At 46.1% G+C, this 22,718-nt stretch overlaps 1 protein-coding gene across 2 annotated transcripts in view; it reads right to left on the reverse strand.

Annotated features, from left to right (window-relative positions):
• Nucleotides 1-22,472, reverse strand: part of LOC147639796 (FMN binding protein) — a 101,107-nt gene extending 78,635 nt beyond the window's left edge. The window contains exons 1-2 of one of the 2 annotated variants that reach the window (XM_086774100.1): nt 22,220-22,472; nt 14,017-14,070 (exon numbers count right to left, since the gene is read on the reverse strand). In XM_086774100.1, coding sequence (XP_086630226.1) covers nt 14,017-14,070; nt 22,220-22,471 — 306 coding nt within the window. In that variant the 5' untranslated portion in view covers nt 22,472. The remainder of the gene's footprint in view (nt 1-14,016; nt 14,071-22,219) is intronic. The other variant, XM_086774109.1, reaches the window with a different exon arrangement.
• Nucleotides 22,473-22,718: the final 246 nt, after the last annotated feature.

Raw genomic sequence — 22,718 nt, forward strand, 5'->3', positions numbered from 1 at the left:
AGCACTTCTAATAGATTCCTTTGCAACTTGTAACATTTCCTGCATATCTTGCAAAAAATTACGTGCTGCATCATGCTGAAGTCCTGAGAATCCTACTGTAACAGGTGATCTTGGTTGAAAACCGTACATAAGCATGAAAGGACTAAACCCTGTACTCGTATGCTTAGTACTGTTATATGCAAATTCTACATAGGAAGATAATCCTCCCATGAACTCTGTCTTTTGGACACATATGCTCGAAGCATATCCTCCAAAATCTGATTCACTCTTTCAGTCTGGCCATCAGATTGAGGATGATCTGAGGAACTCAAATTCAAAGTTGTTTCCAACTTCTCAAAAACAAGTTTCCAAAAATCACTCGTAAACTTAGAGTCCCTATCACTGACTATGTCCTGCGGTAACCCGTACAGTCTAAACAATTGCTCGATAAACTGCCGAGCTAATTGCGTAGCTGTAATAGTCTTCCGGGTCGGTAAAAATCTAGCCATTTTTGTCAAGCGATCTACCACAACCCAAATAGAATCGTGGCCTTGATGTGTTCTTGGCAATCCGGTAATAAAATCCATGGAAATACTTTCCCATTTATTACCTGGGATTTGCAAAGGATGCAACAACCCAGCCTGTCTAAAGCGTTCAGCTTTATTTGCCTGACAAATCTGACACTTGAGAACATAATCTTCTACATACCCTTTCATCTTCGGCCAATAAAAAGTGTGTTTCACTAATGATAGCGTCCTGTGTACCCAAGGTGTCCAGCAGAAGGGGCGTCGTGACACTCCCTCAGAATCTTGGACCTAATGTCCGGGATCTGTGGTACACAAATTTTGTCATTACGGAATAGTAAACCATTCCGAATCATCCACTGACCTCCTGCAGCGTGAATGGTAGACTGCGCAGTCACTGAGTCTTGGTCAATCAATGAGCTCCCGTCCTGGATCTTCTGCCAAAATGGACCAAAATAACTATCAGTCCTGCAAAGCCCTCTCAATGACTGAAATAAGTCAGTAGAAATCTCGGTGAACGACAAAGTATTCACCTCTCTAATCCGACTAATGCGCATCTGCAATATTATTCATGGACCCTTTCCGATAACGGATCTCAAAATCAAAATCTTGCATTAACTCTGTCCAACGAGCTTTCCTTCCTCTCAAATCATCCGCATCACACACATACTTGATTGACTGATGATCAATCAATACCACAAACTTGGAGCCATATAAATAATGTCTCCAAACCTTGAGAGCATGAATCACAGCATAAAGCTCCTTCTCAAGGGTTGGCCAACGAGATTGAGTGTCGTCTAGCTTTTTACTTTCAAAAGCAACCGGTCTACCATCTTGAAATAAAGCAGCCCCGATAGCATAGTCACTGGCATCAGTTTCAAGAACATAAGGCCGACTAGGATCAGGCAATGCTAAGATAGGTGCTTCCTTGACTTTATCTTTCAAAAGTCTGAAGACCATATCCAAATCGTTATTCCAAGTGATAGGCTGATTGGACTTACGTCCACGACCTTTCAATAAGTCGGTCATCGGTAGTGTGAGCTGAGAGTACTCCCGTACAGATTTTCGAAGAAAAACAACAAAACCAAGAAAAGAACGAAGTTGTTTCACTGTTCGTGGTATAGGCCAGTCCAAAACCTTCTAAACTCGGTCATAGTCAATGCTCAATCCATCTCTAGTGATCTTGTGTCCCAAGTAAATGATGTCGGTCATAAAGAACTCACATTTACTCAATTTAGCATATAGTCGATTCTGTCTTAAAATAGATAAGACAATCGTGAGGTGTCTGACATGATCCTCAAGAGTACGACTATAAATCAAAATATCATCCAGGAACACCACCACGAATTTCCCCAAATGTTCACGAAAAAGATCGTTCATCATTTGCTGGAAAGTGGCTGGAGCATTGGTTAACCCAAAAGGTAATACGAGAAACTCGTAATGGCCATACCTAGTCCGAAAGGCGGTTCTTTCGACATGCCTTTCATGAATACGTATCTGGTGATAGCCAGTACGTAAATCTATCTTCGTGAAATATTTCGCTCCTGCTAACCGGTCAATTAGGTCATCTGATCTAGGGAGAGGATAACGGTTCTTAATAGTCAGCTTGTTCAATCTTTTGTAATCTATACACATTCTCCAAGTATTGTCCTTCTTTCTCCTAAGCAACACAGGTGCACCCCAAGGTGATTTACTTGGATGGATCTGGCCCATCCTCAAATAATCTTCGAGTTGTTTAGCCAACTCATCTTCCTCAGCTTGGCTCATCCTATAAGGTGGAATACTCACAGGATGAGCACCAGGGATCAAGTCAATACGATGATCTACTGCCTGTTCAGGTGGTAAACCCGATGGCAATTCCTTAGGAAATACATCTTGAAACGAATCAAGTATCTTCTGTAATTCTTTGCTTTCAAACACACTTAATTCATTCACATCCATGGAAGGGATGAGAAAAGAAGAAAGTGGAATCAATATACAATGGAAAGCGGTGTACAAAGAAGAATCCATTATATTTCCAAAATCAATAGTATTTACAAGAGGTCCCTGAGAGGGATGGATACATCATACAATCACCTAAAATACTATACTTGGTGTCCCTATGCTGAAAAGAAAAAATATAACTAGACCAATCTATCTGGACATCAAGAGTCTTAAACCACTCAATCCCTAATAACAAGTCTACATTTTCCAGGTGCATAACATAGCATTCCAGAGTGTCTTTGTAGTCCTGAATCTGGATTGGAAGCATCTCCACCTTGCGATCCCAAACTTGTCTGCCCGCAGGTAGACGTACCTCATAGGTATGGTCGCTGAGTGTCGTATCAAGACTCAATTTCTGCACAAGTTTGTAGTTAACAAAGTTATGCGAACTGCCAGGGTCTAACAGAATGTGAATTTTATGGCCATTCACTTCTCCATAAACTCGGAGAAGATCATGCATGCCAAATACTTTAGAATTGAACAGACAATCAGAACAAGTACTAGGGCGAGAAAGTACAGTAATTGACGTACCTGTCAAAGACAACTGGTTAGCTGCCTTTGGCTTGGGTCCTGCGTTTGACTTGGTACCCTTTTGCTTTGGGCACTCATTACGCATGTGTCCTTTTTCTTCGCAGATAAAACAACGTCCTTCCTTCTTGAGCTTCAAAGCTCTAAGGAGTCGTTTCTTCTTCGCTGGTGTCGAACTTGAACTCTTGGAAGGTTGGTCCGAAGACTTACCTTCAGTCGTGTTAGCCATAGGTGCGGAGAACTTTCTTTTATGCTTGTTCCCCTGCTCGGTAACGGGTTTCGACTTGGAAGAGACCATCGTATCATCATAGATACGAGCTGAATGAATGGCCTCGTCCAAAGTTTTACATTTGTTATTTTTAACCTGTAATCGGTACGAGTCTGGTAAACCAGCTACGAAAAATCCCAAAAGAGTAGTGGGATCCATCTTTGTAGCCTTCATCTGCAAGTCACGAAACTTCTGGAGGTAGACCTCATAAGTGAGGTGCTGCGAGGTCATGGTCAAAGCTGAAAACCGGGCAACAACATCGTAATCATCCTCTTTCTTGAGGAATTCTTTCTTGAAAATGTCTTCGAATTGTGCCCAAGTCGTTGGCTTTGGGTTCAGTTCCTTCCACCAAAGCAAAGCTTTGCCGGACAGGAAACCTGCTGCTAACTGTATCTTCTTTCCATCATCATATGGATGAAACTGAAAGTGAACTTGCCACTTGTGTAGCCAAGTGTCCACGATCTCCTTGGTTCTCTGCTTTTGCTCGCCCCCGAACGGTTCCGGAGTAATATTGGGGCCTAAAGCAGAAGCCAAGGTATCCATTCCCGAGAAAGTAGAGAGGGTAGTGGTCAATAGAGCGATGGAGTTCTGCAAAGCCTGCATCTGGGCTGCGATTTGTGCCTGACGTTCCGTCGAAGAAGCTTCGAGAGCTACTTTGAACTCTTGGAAATCTGATTTTGACACAAACTCGTCAAAAAGATCGGCATCAGTGCCTTCCGTAGCCGGCAAGCCTTCGCGTTCCACGAGGGGCTCCAACTCTGATTCTTGGGTCGACATCGTGAAGAGGGTACGTGGAGAGAAAATTCGATCTTTGCACAATGAAAGTGCAAGCGAACTCGAGAGCTTGAGAGCTTGAAAACTTGAGAACTTGAGAACTCGAGAGATGTGTGGCAAGAAGCCCACTAGAGGCTGTCCCCACCGAGCCACGAGCTGAGCTAACTAGGTTGACGTACCGACCAATCTCCTCCTCGCGACGTCCCATACCGCCACGAAGCTGCCCTCGCGGGCCTCGAGATTGCTGCCGGCCTCGGCTGCATAAAGCAGGTGCACATCTGCACTAGATCCAGGCTCCAAGACCATAGAGCTCTCACAAACTCGCGAGACTCTCTATATACAATAACTAACCTTGGCCACCCTTTTATAGGCTCTTGGCCGGTCATCGGGCGTCCACACTTGGCCGCCTGCCCGTCCATACTTGGGTGCCCGCCCGTTAGTATATCCCTAACTCAGCTCGTCAATCAACCTGCCTAGTTCCAAGCTTCCCCAAGCCTCGAAACTAGTCTTGCATGCGTATAGCACACGGTAGATACCCACTGTGCACATGACAGTCGTGGAGCAGTCGACCAGCTCGCTGCATCACTATATAAGGAGCCTCCTCCTAATCACTTGTTTCATCCAATCCTAGCACATTGTATTGCACTCTCTTGCTGGCTATTGCCATTGTAAAAGCCTCATGCTATAATAAAGGTGATCTTGTCAACAAGTGCTCTCTCTCTCTTTCCTTGTCTATGCTTCCACCTGTGCATACTCCAACACCGAGCACAAGGGATAGTAGCATCTGAAACATGGCTCCACGTGCAAAGTCCCTAGTGCCCCATACCACCAATACATGGACCCATTGGATGTAAGCACAGAGTAGTCTCAAGGCCTCAAGTCCAGGTCTAAGGAGCTCTCTCTCAAACTGACTCATAAAGTCCCTTATATAGGCCTCCTATAAACTAGGAGCCAAATATAGCGATCCAACTGCTCCAAATCACTAAAGGGCTTAACTCGCCCTTCTTGCTTCTCACCCTCTTTAAAAGCTAAGTCAAAGAGGCAACAATCCTAGCATAAGCCTCGATGAAATTCTTGAAAAAGCGAATGAAACCAAGATATGATTTCACCTACTTAATCGTCCATGACATATGTCATTCCAGGACCTTACGAACCTTAAATGGATCAATTCTCATACCATCAACAGAGATGACATGACCCAAATACAATAGTTCCTACTTGAAGAAGCCATACTTCGACTCCTTCAAATACCCCTTCTCTCCTCTAAGAATCTCCAAAACGGCTCTGAGATGTTATATGTGCTCTTCCAATGATCTATTGAAGATCAATATGTCATCCAAGAAGACAACAATTTCCTAGATATGGACAAAATAAATCGTTCATCATCTGTTGAAAAGTAGCAGAAGCATTAGTCAACCCAATTTCCAAATGGTAGGACCAAAAACTCATCGTGGCCATAACACGACCGAAACGCAATCTGACACATCCTCAGGTTTAATCCTTATTTGATGATAGCCTAACCATTCATCAATCTTGGTGAAATACATAGCACCCTAAAGACAATCTACCAGGTTATCCATCCTCAGTAAAGGATACATGTTCTTGACAATGAGTTTATTCAAGCTTTTGTAATCCACACAGAAACACATGCTACCATCTTTCTTCCGTGACAAAAGAACAAAAGCCCCCCATGGAGACTCACTAGATTGGACACAACCTTGTTGAGATAATTTTGCAGTTTTCAAGAAATCTCGTCTTCCTCCTCCTGACTAAATGACTAACTGATAAGGTTGACAGGAGACGGGATTACTACCAAACAATAGCTTAATCCCATATTCGATGCCCCTTCTGAGTAGCAAACAATCAGACAACTTTTTTAAAATATCATCCAAAATTTGTTGTTCTTTCGAAATTTCATTACTTGAGATTGAATTACACTCACAAGCAGATGATCTCAGAATTGAAAAGATCATGAAAACAACAAAATGACTCAGAATTTGGATCAAAAAGAATTTCATGAATATCCTCGACCAAAGCTTGACCCGAGTTTACATCAAAAAATCCACGGGGGACATCACCACAGATTACATACAATTCACCATCATGAACAAAAAAGAGCCTATGAGACCGATAATCTAACATATCGTCTCGCTCTTATCAAAAAACCAAGACATACCCAAGATCTCGTCCACCCTCTCATGTTTCATGATGTGGAAGTCCAACGTCTCCCTATATCAAGGCTGGCTACCGCTGCTACACTATGGAGGGTTGAGCTCCATACTGGAGTGTCCAAAGAGAGAGAAAGAAGAGAAAACAATGCTCAAGTGTTTGCACGACTCAATGAGTATTGGATTGCTTGATATGATTTGAAGTACACCAAGTACATACTTTTATAGGTTGCAAACCTTATCTTTTGACACACACGAATCACACTCACATATGGGGACACGACACATGGCACACACTTATCTTATCCAGATAAGAGGGTGTTCACACACATATATGGGGTGTTCACACCTATACAAACACATATAGATGGTTACACACATACTGAGACAGGTATACGTAGTCCCACACTTCCCCCCGTCTTCACCTATTCATACCTGGTAGCCTAATCCGACAAGGTTAGGGGAGCCCTGGAATAAGGAGAAAGCACGCTAATACGGGCAGCTATTTATAACAAGATGGTTATTTATAGCACGCACTATATGAGCACCTGCTGCATCAGCACGATGAGCCCCCACAGATACCAAGGCTTGCCCTCAAGCCCTCACGACAGCTCACACTTGAGGGTGACATTGGAGCATGGTACGCCCGAGTTTCGGGCTGGTTTTTAGGACACATGCTCCAAATGGACCACCTCCCATCTCTTCGATACAGCCTCGACTCCCCTTTTCTTCAGCTCCCCCATGAGGACGTCAATCGAACTATCCAGTTCGACCTCCTTAGCCTCCACATACACAACACATGGATTGCACCTTCGGATCTCCCACCAAAGATGCACTTTTACAGAGATCATTTCCTCAAGCTCACAGGATGGCTGCATCCAATAGTCAGGCTAGCCGGGTATTCACATGTTACATGCCATGCCGATCACAACTGGCCAGTTTACGGGTATCCTCTCACCACACACAAGTGGAGATGGGGTCGGCAAAGCGCATATTCAAAGATGGAGAGCTCATACAACGACCTCAGGAGGAGAGGATCTTTAGATTATGCCATACAGGGGTTGAGACAGAGGAGCACTATACCTCACACTGGCCAGTGTACTATGAGATCCGTGGGAGTACTATTGTCTCTTCCGTGAGGGTTTTGGCCTATTATCCACGATCATGGACTTCTCGGACCAATGCTACCTAGGACTCTTCCTACTGAAGCTTCACAAACACAAAGATACACTCCTAAGAGAGTGTTGGCCACAGCCACAACCACCGCCACTCCTTCCTCGCCAATCAACCATCACCAGCTTCTTCCTGACCCAAGGAGAGGATAGCTGCATAGTGGACCCATGGCTCCACCACAGGATACCTCGGCTCCGCCCCGTCCCCAAGGAGTCACTTCAGAACATGCTTGCGCGCTTCGACGTACCCGACATCCCGAGCCCACAAGACACCAACTACGATCCTCCCATCAGCTCCAGATCCAAGACATGCTCCACTGCCATCACACCACCTTCCCACATGGTTGAAAGCAGCAAAGAAGAGACTTGGAGCAGCCAACAATGATCCAACGCTCCAGCAAAAATGATGAATGAATTAAATGGCAAAAAGCCTGTTCTTATAAAGTTATATACATCATGAAGGAGCTGGTCCGCTAGCATAAAAACCCATGACTAAGGACAAAGTCCACAACTAGGAAAAACGCCTAATAAAAGGTGCAAAAAATACCCAACAAATATGTTGAATAAAAGGGGGCATAAAAGGGATCAAACGAGGCTAGAGATGATCATTCCAACACCTCCTCTCAGCTCCAACACGGTGGTCCAACTCCCATACGGGTAAGGAGCTAATCAATAGTATCTCAAGGAAGAGGTTTGGTGAAGAGATCAGTGAGGTTTTCCTGAAAGGGATAATACTCCAGAGAAATGATGTCATCAACAACCAACTCACGAACAAAGTGAAAATGAGCCTCAATGTGCTTGGTCCTGCCATGAAAAAAGATGTAGTACGTGCCAATGATGAGGCACTCTAGCTGTCTATAAGAATGCGAATGGGAGATTCTGAAAGGGGATATGAGATAGGCATCACAGCTGAAAACCTTGAGATGTGAAACTGAAGGTTTCTGTCGTGTAAAAGCCCCCTCAGGTGTCATATTAGCAACCGGTGGGAGAACCTCCTCACAAAGAGGGAGGAAGATCGAAAGAAGAAGCGTGGTACGGGCCATCTCCTGAACAGCCCTATTTTTGCATTCAACCACACCATTCTATTGTGGAGTGCCAGGTGTGGAGAACTGACGCCAATACCTTTCTGTGAACAAAAGTTGTGGAAGGCTTTAGAGATGAATTCTCCTCCATTGTCCAAACAGACTTGTCGAACCTTCTGTGTGGACGCATTCTCAACCAAAGTCACCTACTCTTGAAAGCGGGAGAAAGCCTGAGATTTTTCTACCGAGAGATACACTCAAACTTTACGTGAGAAATCATCAATAATAAGCATGAAGTACATGGCACCACCTTGGGTAGTAATCCGCATGGAATCGCACAAGTCCATATGGATAAGCTCCAAGATGTGAGAAGCCCGATGAGTAGCCTTGTGAGGAAAAGGCTCTCTGTGTTACTTGCTATGCAAACAAGCCACACAAGTGGAGTAGGAGGGTTTCGGCTGTGGCAGACCCTCACCATCTTCTAAGAAGACAGCTCCATAGTTCAAGTGCCCACGAGCATGCCACAACAATGTATCCTCCTGAGCTACCAAGGCATGATAGCTTTGAAGAAACTGTAACAAATGAGACTGTGACTCATTCAAAGAGCCACCAAAGTCCTTCAACCTATAAAGACCGCCTTCCTATACACCTTTGGCAACAACACTCTGCAAGGTGCTCCTGTCAATGATCTCAAGAACTGAACTACAAAGTAGAGACCATGGCCTTTCTCTGCAATCTGAAACACTGAGAGCAGATTGCTAGAGAGCTTGGGAACATAAAGCACATCCTGGATAGTAGAAGGCACATCCTAGATAGCAGAAGGCTAGCCACAAGAAGAGTTAAGTCACCAGGCCTCCGGGTTGGAAGCATCGCCAATGGACACCTTCGAAGAGCTAGACCAAATATCATGTAGAATGGACATGTCATGGGTCATGCGAGTAGTGCACCCACTATCAACCACCCAATCCGTAAGACGTGAGGTGGCAGAAACAGGTGAGTTCGTGGGAAGTTCCTGAATGCCGATGAAATTGGTGGAAGAGGAACTCTCGCATTGGTTGGTAGATGGAGAGGTTTTGATTGGTGGGGGCTTCTTTGCAAAACCACCTCTGCTTCTTGCGACAATCAGGATGAATGTGACCTTTGTGACCACTATCAAGTAAGATCCTTATGAGCAAGATTGTTAGCACATTTAGAGTCAACTTCGTTTCTGGTGGAACCCTAAGACTGCCATTTGCCTTGGCCCTTGCCTTGAATAAGGGTCTCGAAAGCACCCTGGCTTGTTTTCTTCCTCATAGCTCTATCTTGAAGCATGCCAACAACAGTATGCAAATCAAGAGTAAAGGGAAGAAGTGAAATAGTATCAAAGATAGATGAGAAAGTTTCGGGCAATTTGGCGAGGAGCCAATGAACAGAGTCTTCATCAGTAGCCTTGCTCCCCAAAGAGACTGTCACGGGCACGCTTATGCCATGGCTAATCCTCAGCATGAACAGCATTAATCCCTGATTTAAGTCAGCATTTAGGGCATCATTAGCACTAGGAGCATTACCATCAACATCAGGATCATCAGTACCATCATCCAGCAACTCATCATCAACATTAGCATCATCATCATCAGCATCAGCTGCATCTGCATCACCACCATCTACCAGCAGCCAGCAGGGATCCAAGGCAGCAGGTGGCAGGTGACAGCTTGCATGGCAGCAGAGTGGGCAGCATCTAAGGCAAATCGCAGCATTAAATGGGATTTAGTCCCTGAATTTCAGGTCCACTACTGGCCAACAGCAGCATCTACTCGCCAACCAGCATCTTCCACATATATAAAAGCATACAGCCATCATTCAGTCATAATTCAAGTCATTCATCATTCATCAGTATAGAAAGTCAGTAGAAGTCATGTAAGAGGCCAGAGTCACCCCTTTGGGGCTAACCAAGGGCCTAATTGTCATGCACAGGCTAATTCCCAGGACTAATCCTTGAAGGGCATCAGATAAAGAACAAGACTTGGACCAGATTTTGGAGCTGGTGTTGCTGGTTTGGGCTGTGGAAGACTTTAAGGAAGAATTGGGATGCTATCGGCTAGATTATTTGAAGAGCATCTTCTGTCGGCCACAGCAAATGATGGGACATTTGTCCTGGACCTGGTCGGCCAGGACATGAAGGAATTCCAGCCCTATAAAAGGGCACACTTGCTCATTGTTAGACTCATTCAGTCCCTACTTGGGATGGAGTCATAGATTTAGGACTAGACTAGGTAAGGTACACCTTTTGATGGCAGCCCTTGGCTAGCCAAGAATATACCCTTTTTGTATCATATGAATATACTGAAACTCAGCTCTCTCTCTCTCTCTTCTCTCCATCTCTCTTGCTTGCGTTTTGCATCACGTTATTCCAGGATGGTGTTTAGGGCTGAAATAAGACTCCCAAAACTTCCACATGTGACACTAATCATGTACATACATTTAGCAACCTTTTTGTACTATATTAAATAGAGAAAAACCCTGACACCTATCTCTCTCCTATCTTAATCATGTTTAAATCAACATCTTGTTCTTAATCAGGCTTATGGTTGTGGATCAATACGACAAGGCTTCCGCACATGCAACATTGGTATCAGAGCATTCAAGCTCAGCCACTAAGTATAGTCCCAAAGAAGGTGCACAGATCCAACAGAAGAATGCAACAGGGTAGCATATGGAGTGGTCTACAAACAGGCGAAGCTAGAGGAAGCATTCCCTGAGGGTATGTACGCATAACCAATACATCATTAAGCTCTTAGATTAGTTGCAAAGGCCAAGCAACATGCATGATCAATTTTGGCAGGTGACCCACCGCTGTGCTAAGGGAAAGGGATAGTAGGCCTGGGGACAGCAGTGAAACAGACGCTCAGTTCTTCAGGAAGACTTGGAAGTGGAGATCAGGAGTGGAAGGTGTTCAGACAAAAATATTAGTCAAAGTAAACGTCAGAAGTAGAAGTTTAAGGCCAAAAGTCCAAGGAGGAAGGATGACAAAGTGTCCACCCCATCATCAAGTTTAGCAAGTGGGGATATCACACGTGCATGCCCATGCCATGGCTAATCCTCAGCATGAACAGCATTAATCCTTGATTTAAGTCAGCATTTAGGGCATCATTAGCAGTAGGAGCATTACCATCAGCATCAAGATCATTAGAACCATCATTAACATCATCAGCAACACCATGATCATCATCATCATCATCATCATAACCATCAGCGTCAACATCAGCATCACCACCATCTACCCCATGGGAGGGCATTGGAGACCTGTCGGCATCAACCATCAAGATACAGTCGGTAGCCAGTAGGGATCCAAGGCAGTAGGCAGCAAAAGCGACAGCTCGCATGGTAGCAGAGTGAACAACATCTAAGGCAAATCGCAGCATTAAATGGGATTTAATTCCTGAATTTCAAGTCCACTACTGGGTGACAGCAGCATCTATTGGCCAACCAACATCCTCTGCGTATATATAAGCATTCAGTCATCATTCAGTCATAATTCAAGTGTCACGTGCATCCCGCACTTGGATGCCACGTAGACATATATGTACAGAAGGTGCAGGATCTGGGATGGAAAACTGGTCCCATGTGAGTCCGGGATAAGTCAGCCAGGGTTCCATTCCAGTCGTCCGAGGTCAAGTGTTCATTGTCCTGCACATGCGTCCAAGGTCAGGTGTACATTGTCCTGCACATGAAACAGTGCCAGTCCACGCTGTGAGTCTTCCTTTGGAATGATGTCAGTGATTCTGTGTATCTGGTATAATACCGAATGCCTAATCACTGTGTAGACAGTTAGGGTTTGCATATAGGAAAGGGGCCAGCCCATAGGGCTACCCCAAGGATAGATGTGGGCATGGGGAAGGTGTAGAACCAACCCCATAGGGGCAAGGAAGGCCTTGGCTGTACCCACCAGCCATGGAATGGCCATGGAGGGCCTATAGGACAGCCCTAGGGCTCTTGGAAAGGTAGCCGACTGGTTACACAGCCCCTAGGGGACTGTAGGCCAAGTGTGGGGCAGCCCACACAGGCTGCCCAGCAGCCAGGTTTGAGGCGCCTGATGGCCAGCCCTGTTTTAAGTCATGTGCAGCATTTCAGCATTTAATACTGTATTTTCCAGTCGTGGAACTATTTTAGGACAGCCGACTACTGTAGAACCAGCCGACAGGATGTCCTGAAGGGTATAAATACCAAAGCCACAAATCAGTTCATTTATCTCATCATTCACCAAGTGCTGAAGCTGAACCAAGGGCTAGGACAGCCAAGGTCAAGCTAAAGCAGAAGGGGTGAAGGATTGAAGGTCAATGGCAGAGATCTATCTCAGCCAAGAAGGTTCAATCAGTCTTTTATTTCAGTTTTGCATCATTCTAATAAAAGCAAATACACCATTCGTGGTGGGGGCCCTACAAATGGTATTCGGGACCCAATACTGTGTCCTCTTCTCCCTCTCTCTCTCTCTATTTTTCTACACATCTATATTCAGTTTTGTGTGTTAATTTCGTCGCGACATCTGTGCTGATTTCTGAGCATTGAAGTTACCGATCTCCCCTGAAGCTTCAAGCTTCCGCATGTTACATCAAGTCATTCATCATTCATCAGTATAGAAAGTAGAAGTCATGTGAGGGACCAAAGGTCACCCCTTTGGGGCTGACCAAGGGCCTAATCATGTACATACATTTAGCAATCTTTTTGTACCATATTAAATACCAAAAAAAAAACTAGCACCTAACTCTCTCTTCTTCTCTCTCCTCTGCCTTAATCATGTTTAGATCAGCATCTTGTTCTTAATCAAGCTTAGGGCTGTGGATCAATATAGCAAGGCTTCCGTGCAAGCAATAGAGACCAACTGCTTCTAGTTGGTAACAAACTCCATGATGGAATCCATGATGTTGGCAGTATCGAAGATCTTCAGGTTGGCAAGCTCATTCTCCAAGGCAAAAAAAGAAATTGTGCTAAACTATAGGGAGGGAGGGAGGGGGGGCCAGGAAAAAAAATGCTGGCTGATAATCTTCCTATAGAGTGTAATAGCAAGAGCCTGAGAACCTCAATGCTCTAATACCATGAGAGAATGGTTGAAGGCAGCAAGCGGAAGCAAAGGAGAGACTTGGGGCAGCCAGCAATGATCCAACAAGTGAGGGAAAGAGAGAAAAATGTGGAGAAAGAGGCTACTTTCAAAGGCAAATGTATCTATGTATACACACACTTTTTTTTTTGGGGTAATATTGTATGTATACACACACACACACACACACACACATATATATACACCTAAACAGCTTTAAAATAACAAATTATTGTTTCTTGAAGTTTGTACGTAATTGCATTTTGCTAATGTGTCATTAAGCTTTAATTGATTTGTACGTACTTGCATTTTGCTAACATTAAGCTTTAATCATGTTTAAGTATTTTAATCTTTGCCTTTTCTCCCACACAATGCCTAGTCTCATGCAATTATCCTAGCTAGATTCTCATTTAAACACTGTTTACCTTGAAGAACACTACAACATGTCAAGTTGTAATCATGTAAACCCATCTATGTAACAATTGGTTAATAAAAGCACACCAGAACAAAAAAAAGTTGCTTACTTGATGTATTGTGACTCGTTCCCAGAACTCAATTTCTTCTTTCTCACTTGCAATCTGCATAAGTTCATGGGCAGGTCAGAGGCTACAACCTCAGCAATACTTTATTACAAACAAACAAAAAACAGTGTATAGTCTAGCTTGCTGCATACGGTAGTCAACAACAAAATCTGGCTTGTGGCTTTATCTAGATCCATCCAACCTACAAAAAACATTCCAGATACAAACACAAAGCATTCTAGGATAAGACCACTGTGCTGTCAGAATACGCAGCGGAGATGATGACCAGATCTGGGAACACGAGCAAACGCAATGCAGAAAATAATAGCACAAGAGAGCGAGAGAGAGAGAGAGAGAGGCGTGTAACTCTGCTCTATATACACAAAGAAGATCCCGGAAATGATACAATATGTCGCAAGGGACTGGGGGCCATTTTATATGACCCCCCTACAGCAGTCGGCCTGCTGTAGGGCAGCCGACAGGCTCAGCATCTCCACAACCAGCCACATGTACCAGTCAGCCAGCAGTCCTGAGTCGGCCAGCACACATATGTGGTCGGGTACATGCAGGTACAGTCGGCCAGCACATAACTGAGGTCGGTACATGCAGGTTCAGTCGGCCAGAAGCTAGAGCCTCCTGCCAGCTCAAGACTGCCATCCAAGCCACATAAAAATGGAAAAGGGCAGGCACACCCACAACAAAGGCCCTGGTGTCAACATAAAGACAGGAGATGACTTCTAACACCCCCTCTCAGCTCCTGGCTGTGAAACCAACCACAGGGAGCTAGGGTGCCACCTGAGCAAATCTTGAGATAGCGACTTCGTGAAGAGGTCCACCGTATTGTCCTCCATCGAATAGATCTCTAGCAAGATGTCATCAGCAACGATCTATTCACGAACAAAGTCCCTCTGGATGACCATGGGTTCCTCCGGTGGAAGCCCAATCCTGCAATGCAACCTTTGCATCCTCACCACCTCACAAGCAACATCACAAGCAGCCCGGTACTCTGCCTCTATCGTCAACAAGGTAAAAGATGACTGGCTCTTACTACTCCATAAAACTGCTCCTGGGCCTGAAGTAAATCTCCTCGTGTCCGGATCTCCTCCCCAAACTGAGTCACTCCAACCGTGGAGTCGGACTCCATCAATCAATCCCCCTCCTATGTAGGAGAGTCCATGATCCTTCGCATGCCGCAGAAACCACAGGATACGCAACCCTGCATCCCAAAGAGTCATCTGCAACCATGAGCTCAACTGCCTCATCAGAAAGCTCCCGTCCAACTGGTGTCCATCAACCAGATCAATGAACCATTCTGCTTCCGAGTGAAAGAGGCATCACACTGCTCACAAGGATCAACACCTATTACGGTGCAAAGCCTAGTCCTGGAAACCTGCTGAAGACCACGCAAGGCCTTCTGAAACCTGTCAACCACCCCCTCTGAATCCGGAACCACAAAGCCTCGAGTATGCACCTCCTTCTGCAAGTAATCAACTGCCACCTGCCTGGCTTTCCGAGAGGTCCCCGTGGAAAGAACATCCTCATCTACAGGAGTTTCTTTGTCCCGAATACTACGAGACATCAGAGCATAAGTTACCTGTTCAGTTTCCTCTGACTGACGAACACAAGAACTACCAACATCAGTACTGGAAAGTTCCTACCAACTGCTGTCATCAACTGGCAAGCTATCCACCATCTGGTCCCGGAAAGCCTATACCTGCAGCGTATCCACACTTAAGTGGCCATTACCAAACTACCACTCATCACAAACCTGAGGACCTGGGAGAGAGAGTGCTGAAAGCTTGTAAACGCCATTCTCCACTCCGCCTTCCCAAACCACCTGGCCTGTTGCTTTGTCCCGGAGAGCAACAAAATGCTCATCAAACTCCACCCGTACGCCAGTCTTGCAAACCTAATGCACTGACAACAGATGAAAACCAAGTGACAGAACATACAACACCTGGGAGGAATGCTTCCCCCCTCTGCCATTGGGAACTATCTCCATCTTGCCCTTACTGTGAACTGGGATAGTGGATGTATCCCCAATAAGAATGTGACTAGAATACTTACAGAGATCCTGTAAATCTGAACGGGAAGGAGTCATGTGCCTGGAAGCACCACTGTCTAGAATCCACTCGCGAGTATCCGTTGCGGCGAATCCTCCAACCTCCTCCTTGGCTGAAGAAAATGAAACATCGGTGTCCATCACCTCCAAGTGCACAAAAGCCGGAGTCTTCATGATTGCTGCTGAGGAATCTTCACCCTTCTCGGTCTTCCGCTTGGGACATTGCCTCCAATAGTGGCCTTTCTCGCCACAATCATTACAGGTCCTCTCTGCCTTTAGTTTCTCGCGGTCAGTAACGGACTTCTTCTCAAAAGACTTCTCCGATGAAGCCTTTCCTTTGCCCGTGTTACGGCCTTTCGACCGTTGGCCAATTAAGGTCTCCGAACCTCCACCCTGAGGAGGGTTCGTGAATCGTTCCTCCTGGTCCAAGACCATGGGCACAAGCTCCTCCCACGTAATGGTGCTGAGCCTGCCACTAGTAATCAAAGACGAGTAAAATGCTGAGCACTGAGAGGACAAATGTGACAGCAACGTTATGGCAATGTCCTCTAACGATATCTCCTTCCCAGCCTGAAGAACTTCCTGCTGAAGAACCTACAGCTTGTTAATATGCTCCCGCATCGTCAACGACTTTGCAGGGCTCATAACCCGCATCTGTACTTCCAAGGAAATCCTCTTCATCATGGGCGATACCCTGTTATAAAGAGAAGCCAAATGCCACCATATACCTCTGGCCAACGTCATATGCTTGACATGATTGATTACCTGCGGTGTGCAGTTGAGGAAGATAAACGAATGGACCCTGGCATTGCCACGATCCCACATCTGTGCCTGTGTCTCCCGGTCCTTTTGGATCGACGGTAACTCCCATTCCTCTTCTTCCGGCCGTGGAACCCCAACGACGACGAAGTCAGTGAGGTCGTAAGACTCCAGAATAGATTCCATCATAACCTTCCATATTCCGTAGTTGTTCCTGTCCAACTAACCGTCCACCGGGAACGTGGGGAGTGTAGGGATCTTCACATGCCTCTCGGCCATCTCTAACAGATTTGCCATTGCGGGGATGTACTCTGAAAAAAGGGTGGGTGGGTGGGAACAAAGAACTTACACCTGCAAGTGGCTGTCCAGCAAATCAGCCCGCCGTCCTCTTGCTTCTCCTCTTCCCAAACAGTCCCGTACAGTCCACCAATCAACAACACAACAGTCCCCCTCTTGCTCACACAAATCCCAAGAACTATCAAGAGCCTATGGCTCTGATACCATGTCAGAATACGCAACGGAGATGATGACCAGATCTGGGAACACGAGCAAACACAATGCAAAAAATAACAGCACGAGAGAGAGAGATAGAGGCGTGTAACTCTGCTCTATATACACAAAGAAGATCCCGGAAATGATACAATATGTCGCAAGGGACAGGGGGACATTTTATATGGCCCCCCTACAGAAGTCGGCCTGCTGTAGGGCAGTCGACAAGCTCACCATCTCCACAACCAGGCACATGTACCAGTCGGCCAGCACACATCTGTGGTCAGGTACATGCAGGTTGAGACGGCCAGCACACAACTGAGGTCGGGTACATGCAGGTATAGTCGGCCAGAAGCTAGAGCCACTTGCCAGCTCAGGACTGCCATCCAAGCCACATAAAAATGGGGAAAAATATGGGGAAAAATACGGGGAGTGAGGAAAAATGAGAAAACACCTACAAGGGCGGGCACACCCACAACAAAGGCCCTGGTGTAAAGACAGGAGATGACTTCTAACATGTGCAATCTCGGCAGTCCCTTGTTTGGCTTAGCTCACTCGCAAGAAACACATTATGATTCCTCTAGTTGTTAAACAATTATAGCTTCATATTAAGGTAATTCATTAAGAAGGGTCCAAGCTACGAAAAACAGCTTTGGGCAGTGCTTATCTCATTCAGCCTTTACTTTTTGGTGTGAAGACACACCTAATCCCCTTCCTTGCAGTTGTGATGTAAAATCTATGCTCCTATTGGCTTGCTTTCAAGCCTTAGCAAGACTACCTCAATGATCCCATGGTACAACTCTCTTATGCTCTTATGCTCTTATGCTAGTGGCTTCTGATACCTCGTCTTAGAAACTAGTAAGAAGACACAGGAATTGCCTCACAGGAAGTTCCACCAACACTCAAAGCATGAGTCATTCAGGATTGTATTCTCCCCACTTGATCTGCTACTTGTTGACATAACACATCAGCACATCACCCCACAAAGTTGATTTGTACTTGACATGATTGAAAAACCTGGACTTTCAGATTCTCAAAAAAGGACCATTGGAAACATAGCCATGCGGATGAGCTGCATTGAATGGGTACTCATATTCTCGCAGAGAGGACAAATGAGCTGCATTGAGAGGGTACTCATATTCTCACAGAGAGGACATAAAGAAACATGGACATACACATCTGTTTGTTAGAAGTCATCTCTTGTCTATATTTATACACCAGGGCCTCTGTTGTGGGTGTGCCCGCCCTGTATAAGGTGTTTTATCATTTTTCCTCGCTCCTCGTATTTTTCCCTATTTTTTCCCATTTTTTCCATGGTGTGGTTGGATGCCAGATGGTTGGCAGGAGCACCTAGTGGCTGGCCGACTGTCCCATCAGCAGTCGTGTGACTAGCCGACTGCCCATCAGCAAGCGTGGAGTATTTTTATTGCTGGCCGACTTGCTGTATGCAGTCATGGACTTCATTTACTGCTACAGTCGTGGAATGCTTTTTCAGCAGGCCGACTGCATGCATGGGGCATATAAATAGGCCCCATGCCCCCCACCATTGTATCATTCAGTTATCTGCGGGATCTTGTGTATAGAGAAGAGTTTACACACCTATCTCTCTGTGTTTCTTGTGCTGTCTATTTTCTGCAGTCTACTTGCTCTTGTCTACCCAAGTTTGGTTATCGTTTCCGCTGCATATTCTGACATGGTATCAGAGCCCTAGGCTCGTGATAGATCTTGGGAGTTTTTCTGAGCAAGAGGGGGAGCGTTAGGTTGCTGATTGGTGGACTGTTTTGGACTGTTTGGGAAGAGAAGGTGCAAGAGAAAGGCGGGCTAAAGGTGCTAGACAGCCACTTGCAGGTTTTACAGATTTTTTTTTCCCACCCGTTGATTACGAGTGGCAGGCTCAGCACCATTACCTGGGAGGAGCTTGTGCCAATGGTCTTGGACTAGGAGGAACGTTTCACGAACCCTCCTCACAGCGGCAGTTCGGAGGCCTTAACTGGCCAACGGTCGAAAAGCCGGAATAACAACAAGGGCAAAGGGAAGGCTTCACCGGAGAAGTCTTCTGAGAAGAAGCCTGACTCAGAACGAGAGAAGCTGAAGGCCGAAAGATTCTACAATGATTGTGGCGAGAAAGGCCACTATTGGAGGAAGTGTCCTAAGCGGACAGGGAAGAGTGCTGATTCCTCAGCCTCAGCCGCAAAGACTCCGGCATTTGTGCACTTAGAGATGGTGGACTCCGACGCTTCATCATCTTCGAGCGAGGAGGCAGTTGGCTTCACCGCGAAGGATACCCGGGAATGGATTCTTGACAGTAATGCTTCCAGGCACATGACTCCATCCCGTGACTTCTTTCTGGATCTGAAACGGCAGTCAGGTCGCATCTTTATTGGCGACAACTCCACTATTCCGATACATAGTGAGGGCCGAATGGAGATTATTCCCGACGGCAAGGGGGGCAAGCATGCTTCCCGTGTTCTTTATGTCCCTGCTCTGGGTTTTCATCTTCTGTCAGTGCATGAAGTATGCAAGACTGGCTTTCGGGTGGAATTTGAGGAGAATTCAGTTGCTCTACGGGACCGTGAGACTGGCCAAGTTGTTTGGGAAGGCGGTGTGGAGAATGGTATCTACAAGCTCTCTGCACTCTCCTCGTTGACAGATTCTCATGTCGGAGATTTGTGGCACTTTCGTTTTGGCCACTTAAATGTGGATGCATTGAGGCGAGCTTTCCGAGACCAGATGGTGGTTGACCGTTGGCTTGCCAGATGTTGGTAGTAGGCAAGGGCGTTGCAGTTCTTGCATACGTGGTAAGCAACACAGGGAATCCTTTCCGAAGCAGGCTTCCAGGCGGGCTTCGAAACCATTGGAGTTGATTCACACTGACTTGTGTGGACCTCAGCAGACACCATCTTTGGGAGGATCTCTCTACTTATGCTGCTTGTTGATGATTGTACCAGATTCACGTGGGTCTACTTTCTTTCTCAGAAGGACCAAGCTTTTGCTCAGTTCAAGGATTGGCACGTGATGGTGGAGAAAGAGTCTGGATTTCAGGTCAAGACTCTCAGGGCTGATAAAGGAGGTGAATTCTCCTCGACTGTATTTCTCAGATTTTGTGCAGATCATGGCATCGAAAGGGAACTGGCCAATACAGGATCGCCTTCGCAGAATGGAGTTGTCGAACGCAAGAACAGGACTGTGGTGGAGATGGCGAGAACCATGCTGGAGCATCGTGATCTTCCTCGTCCACTTTGGGGAGAGGCTGTGGCAACGGCTGTCCATACCCTCAACCGATCTCTGACGACTTCAGTACCCCACATGAATCCATTTGAGGCATACTTTGGCAGGAAACCTGATGTCTCGCACTTCCGTGTCTTTGGGAGTGACGCATATGTACATATTCCGAAGAAGCAGAGGGGGAAGCTTGACTCCAAGTCCCGCAAGCTTGTATTTCTGGGGTATAACTCTCTTTCCAAGGGATACAGGTTGTATGATCCAGACAGGAACGAGATTGTTGTCAGCCGGGATGTGGTCTTTGACGAGCATGTTCCAGTATCCACTGTCGAGGAGCCGCCACTTCTTTGAGATCCAGATGAGTCTGATGATGATTCCCAGACCATCATTCCAGTTGATCAACCTCAGTCACTATAGGAGGTTGAGCCCGCAGCTGGAGTAGAGCCCCCGCGATCACAGTTCTTCGACAGAGGCAGAGTACCGGGCTGCTTGTGGTGCTGCTTGTGAGGTTGTGTGGCGGCGGAGGCTGCTAGGCGAGATTGGGTTTCCACAGAAGGAGCCCACAGTCATCCAGTGCAATAAACAGAGTTGTATAGCTATTGCTCGAAACCCGGTCTTCCATGCCCGGACCAAGCACATACAGATACAGTATCACTTTGTATGTGAGAAGATCTTGGCTGGTGACATCTTGCTACTTTATTGTTCGACGAAGGACAATGCGACGGACCTCTTCACGATGTCTTTACCTCAGGCTACGCTCAGGCGGCACTCCAGCTCCCTTGGGTTGATTTCCCAGCCAAGAGCTGAGAGGGGGTGTTAGAAGTCATCTCCTGTCTATATTTATACACCAGGGCCTCTGTTGTGGGTGTGCCCGCCCTGTATAAGGTGTTTTATCATTTTTCCTCACTCCCGTATTTTTTCCCATTTTTTCCATGGTGTGGTTGGATGCCATATGGTTGGCAGGAGCACCTAGTGGCTGGCCGACTGTCCCATCAGCAGTCGTGTGACTGGCCGACTGCCCATCAGCAAGCGTGGAGTACTTTATTGCTAGCCGACTTGCTGTATGCAATCGTGGACATCATTTACTGCTGGCCGACTGCTGATGCAATCGTGGAATGCTTTTTCAACAGGCCGACTGCATGCATGGGGCATACAAATAGGCCCCATGCCCCCCACCATTGTATCATTCAGTTATCTGCGGGATCTTGTGTATAGAGAGGAGTTTACACACCTATCTCTCTGTGTTTCTTGTGCTGTCTATTTTCTGCAGTCTACCCAAGTTTGGTTATCATTTCCGCTGCATATTCTGACACTGTCTGCATCCGAGACCACTAAAACTGATGCTTAAACCTTTCTGCCTTGCACTCTGTGAGAGAGTCATGCATGTTACGCGAGGACAGAGGGTAGCACGCAAAGAACGTGTTCCGTAAATTGTGCCCTACATGCACCTATGGTGGCATGCATCCAACAGGTACTAAACTCCTCAGGGCCATGATACTGACTGTGTGGCATTTGATCACAACATGTCATTTATGGTGAATCCAGCACATCTCGGGCCAAATTAATTAAATCTAATTAAGGTCGGATTCCAGAGAGAAATCAATTTGAACCGTTTCTCAAACAAGTTTGGTGTCAGTGTAGGGAGTGCTTCAGTTTACTAGACAAAGGATGGACCTGAGAGGGCGTCGCAGCACCTGTAGCTGTAGCCATAGCCGCAAGGCGCCTGTAAGACGGGCGTGATCGCGACGCCGAGGTGCAGGAGAGGACAGAGCGGCTGAGAGGCTCTACTGAACGCCGCTGAAACGAGGTAGCCGAATATGCCCTAGATACAGCATGGTGGTTGCGAGCGACAGGTACAGTAAGACCAACGAGCCCGCGGGAGACGGAGATGGCCATTGGAATTTGGCAAGATCTTAGACCATGCATGTGCGATCAGATGCTTTTTATTAAGTTTTGTGTGTGAATACGACCAAAAAAAAAAAACAAGAAATCGGGACACCTCACATCTCGACCACACACCCACACACACGAATACTAAAAAAACAAAACGTTTACTCTTTGTCCCTAACCCGAATGTTGCTGCAATACAAAAAACAAAACGTTCACTCTTTGGCATAGGTGTGGCCCCTATCTTGTCACTTCCCCCTCCCCTCGGTAATATATAATATAGATA

The sequence above is a fragment of the Cibotium barometz genome, chromosome 3 (assembly GCF_041138505.1).
Source record: "Cibotium barometz isolate CiBa-2024 chromosome 3, ASM4113850v1, whole genome shotgun sequence".
Taxonomy (NCBI): domain Eukaryota; kingdom Viridiplantae; phylum Streptophyta; class Polypodiopsida; order Cyatheales; family Cibotiaceae; genus Cibotium; species Cibotium barometz.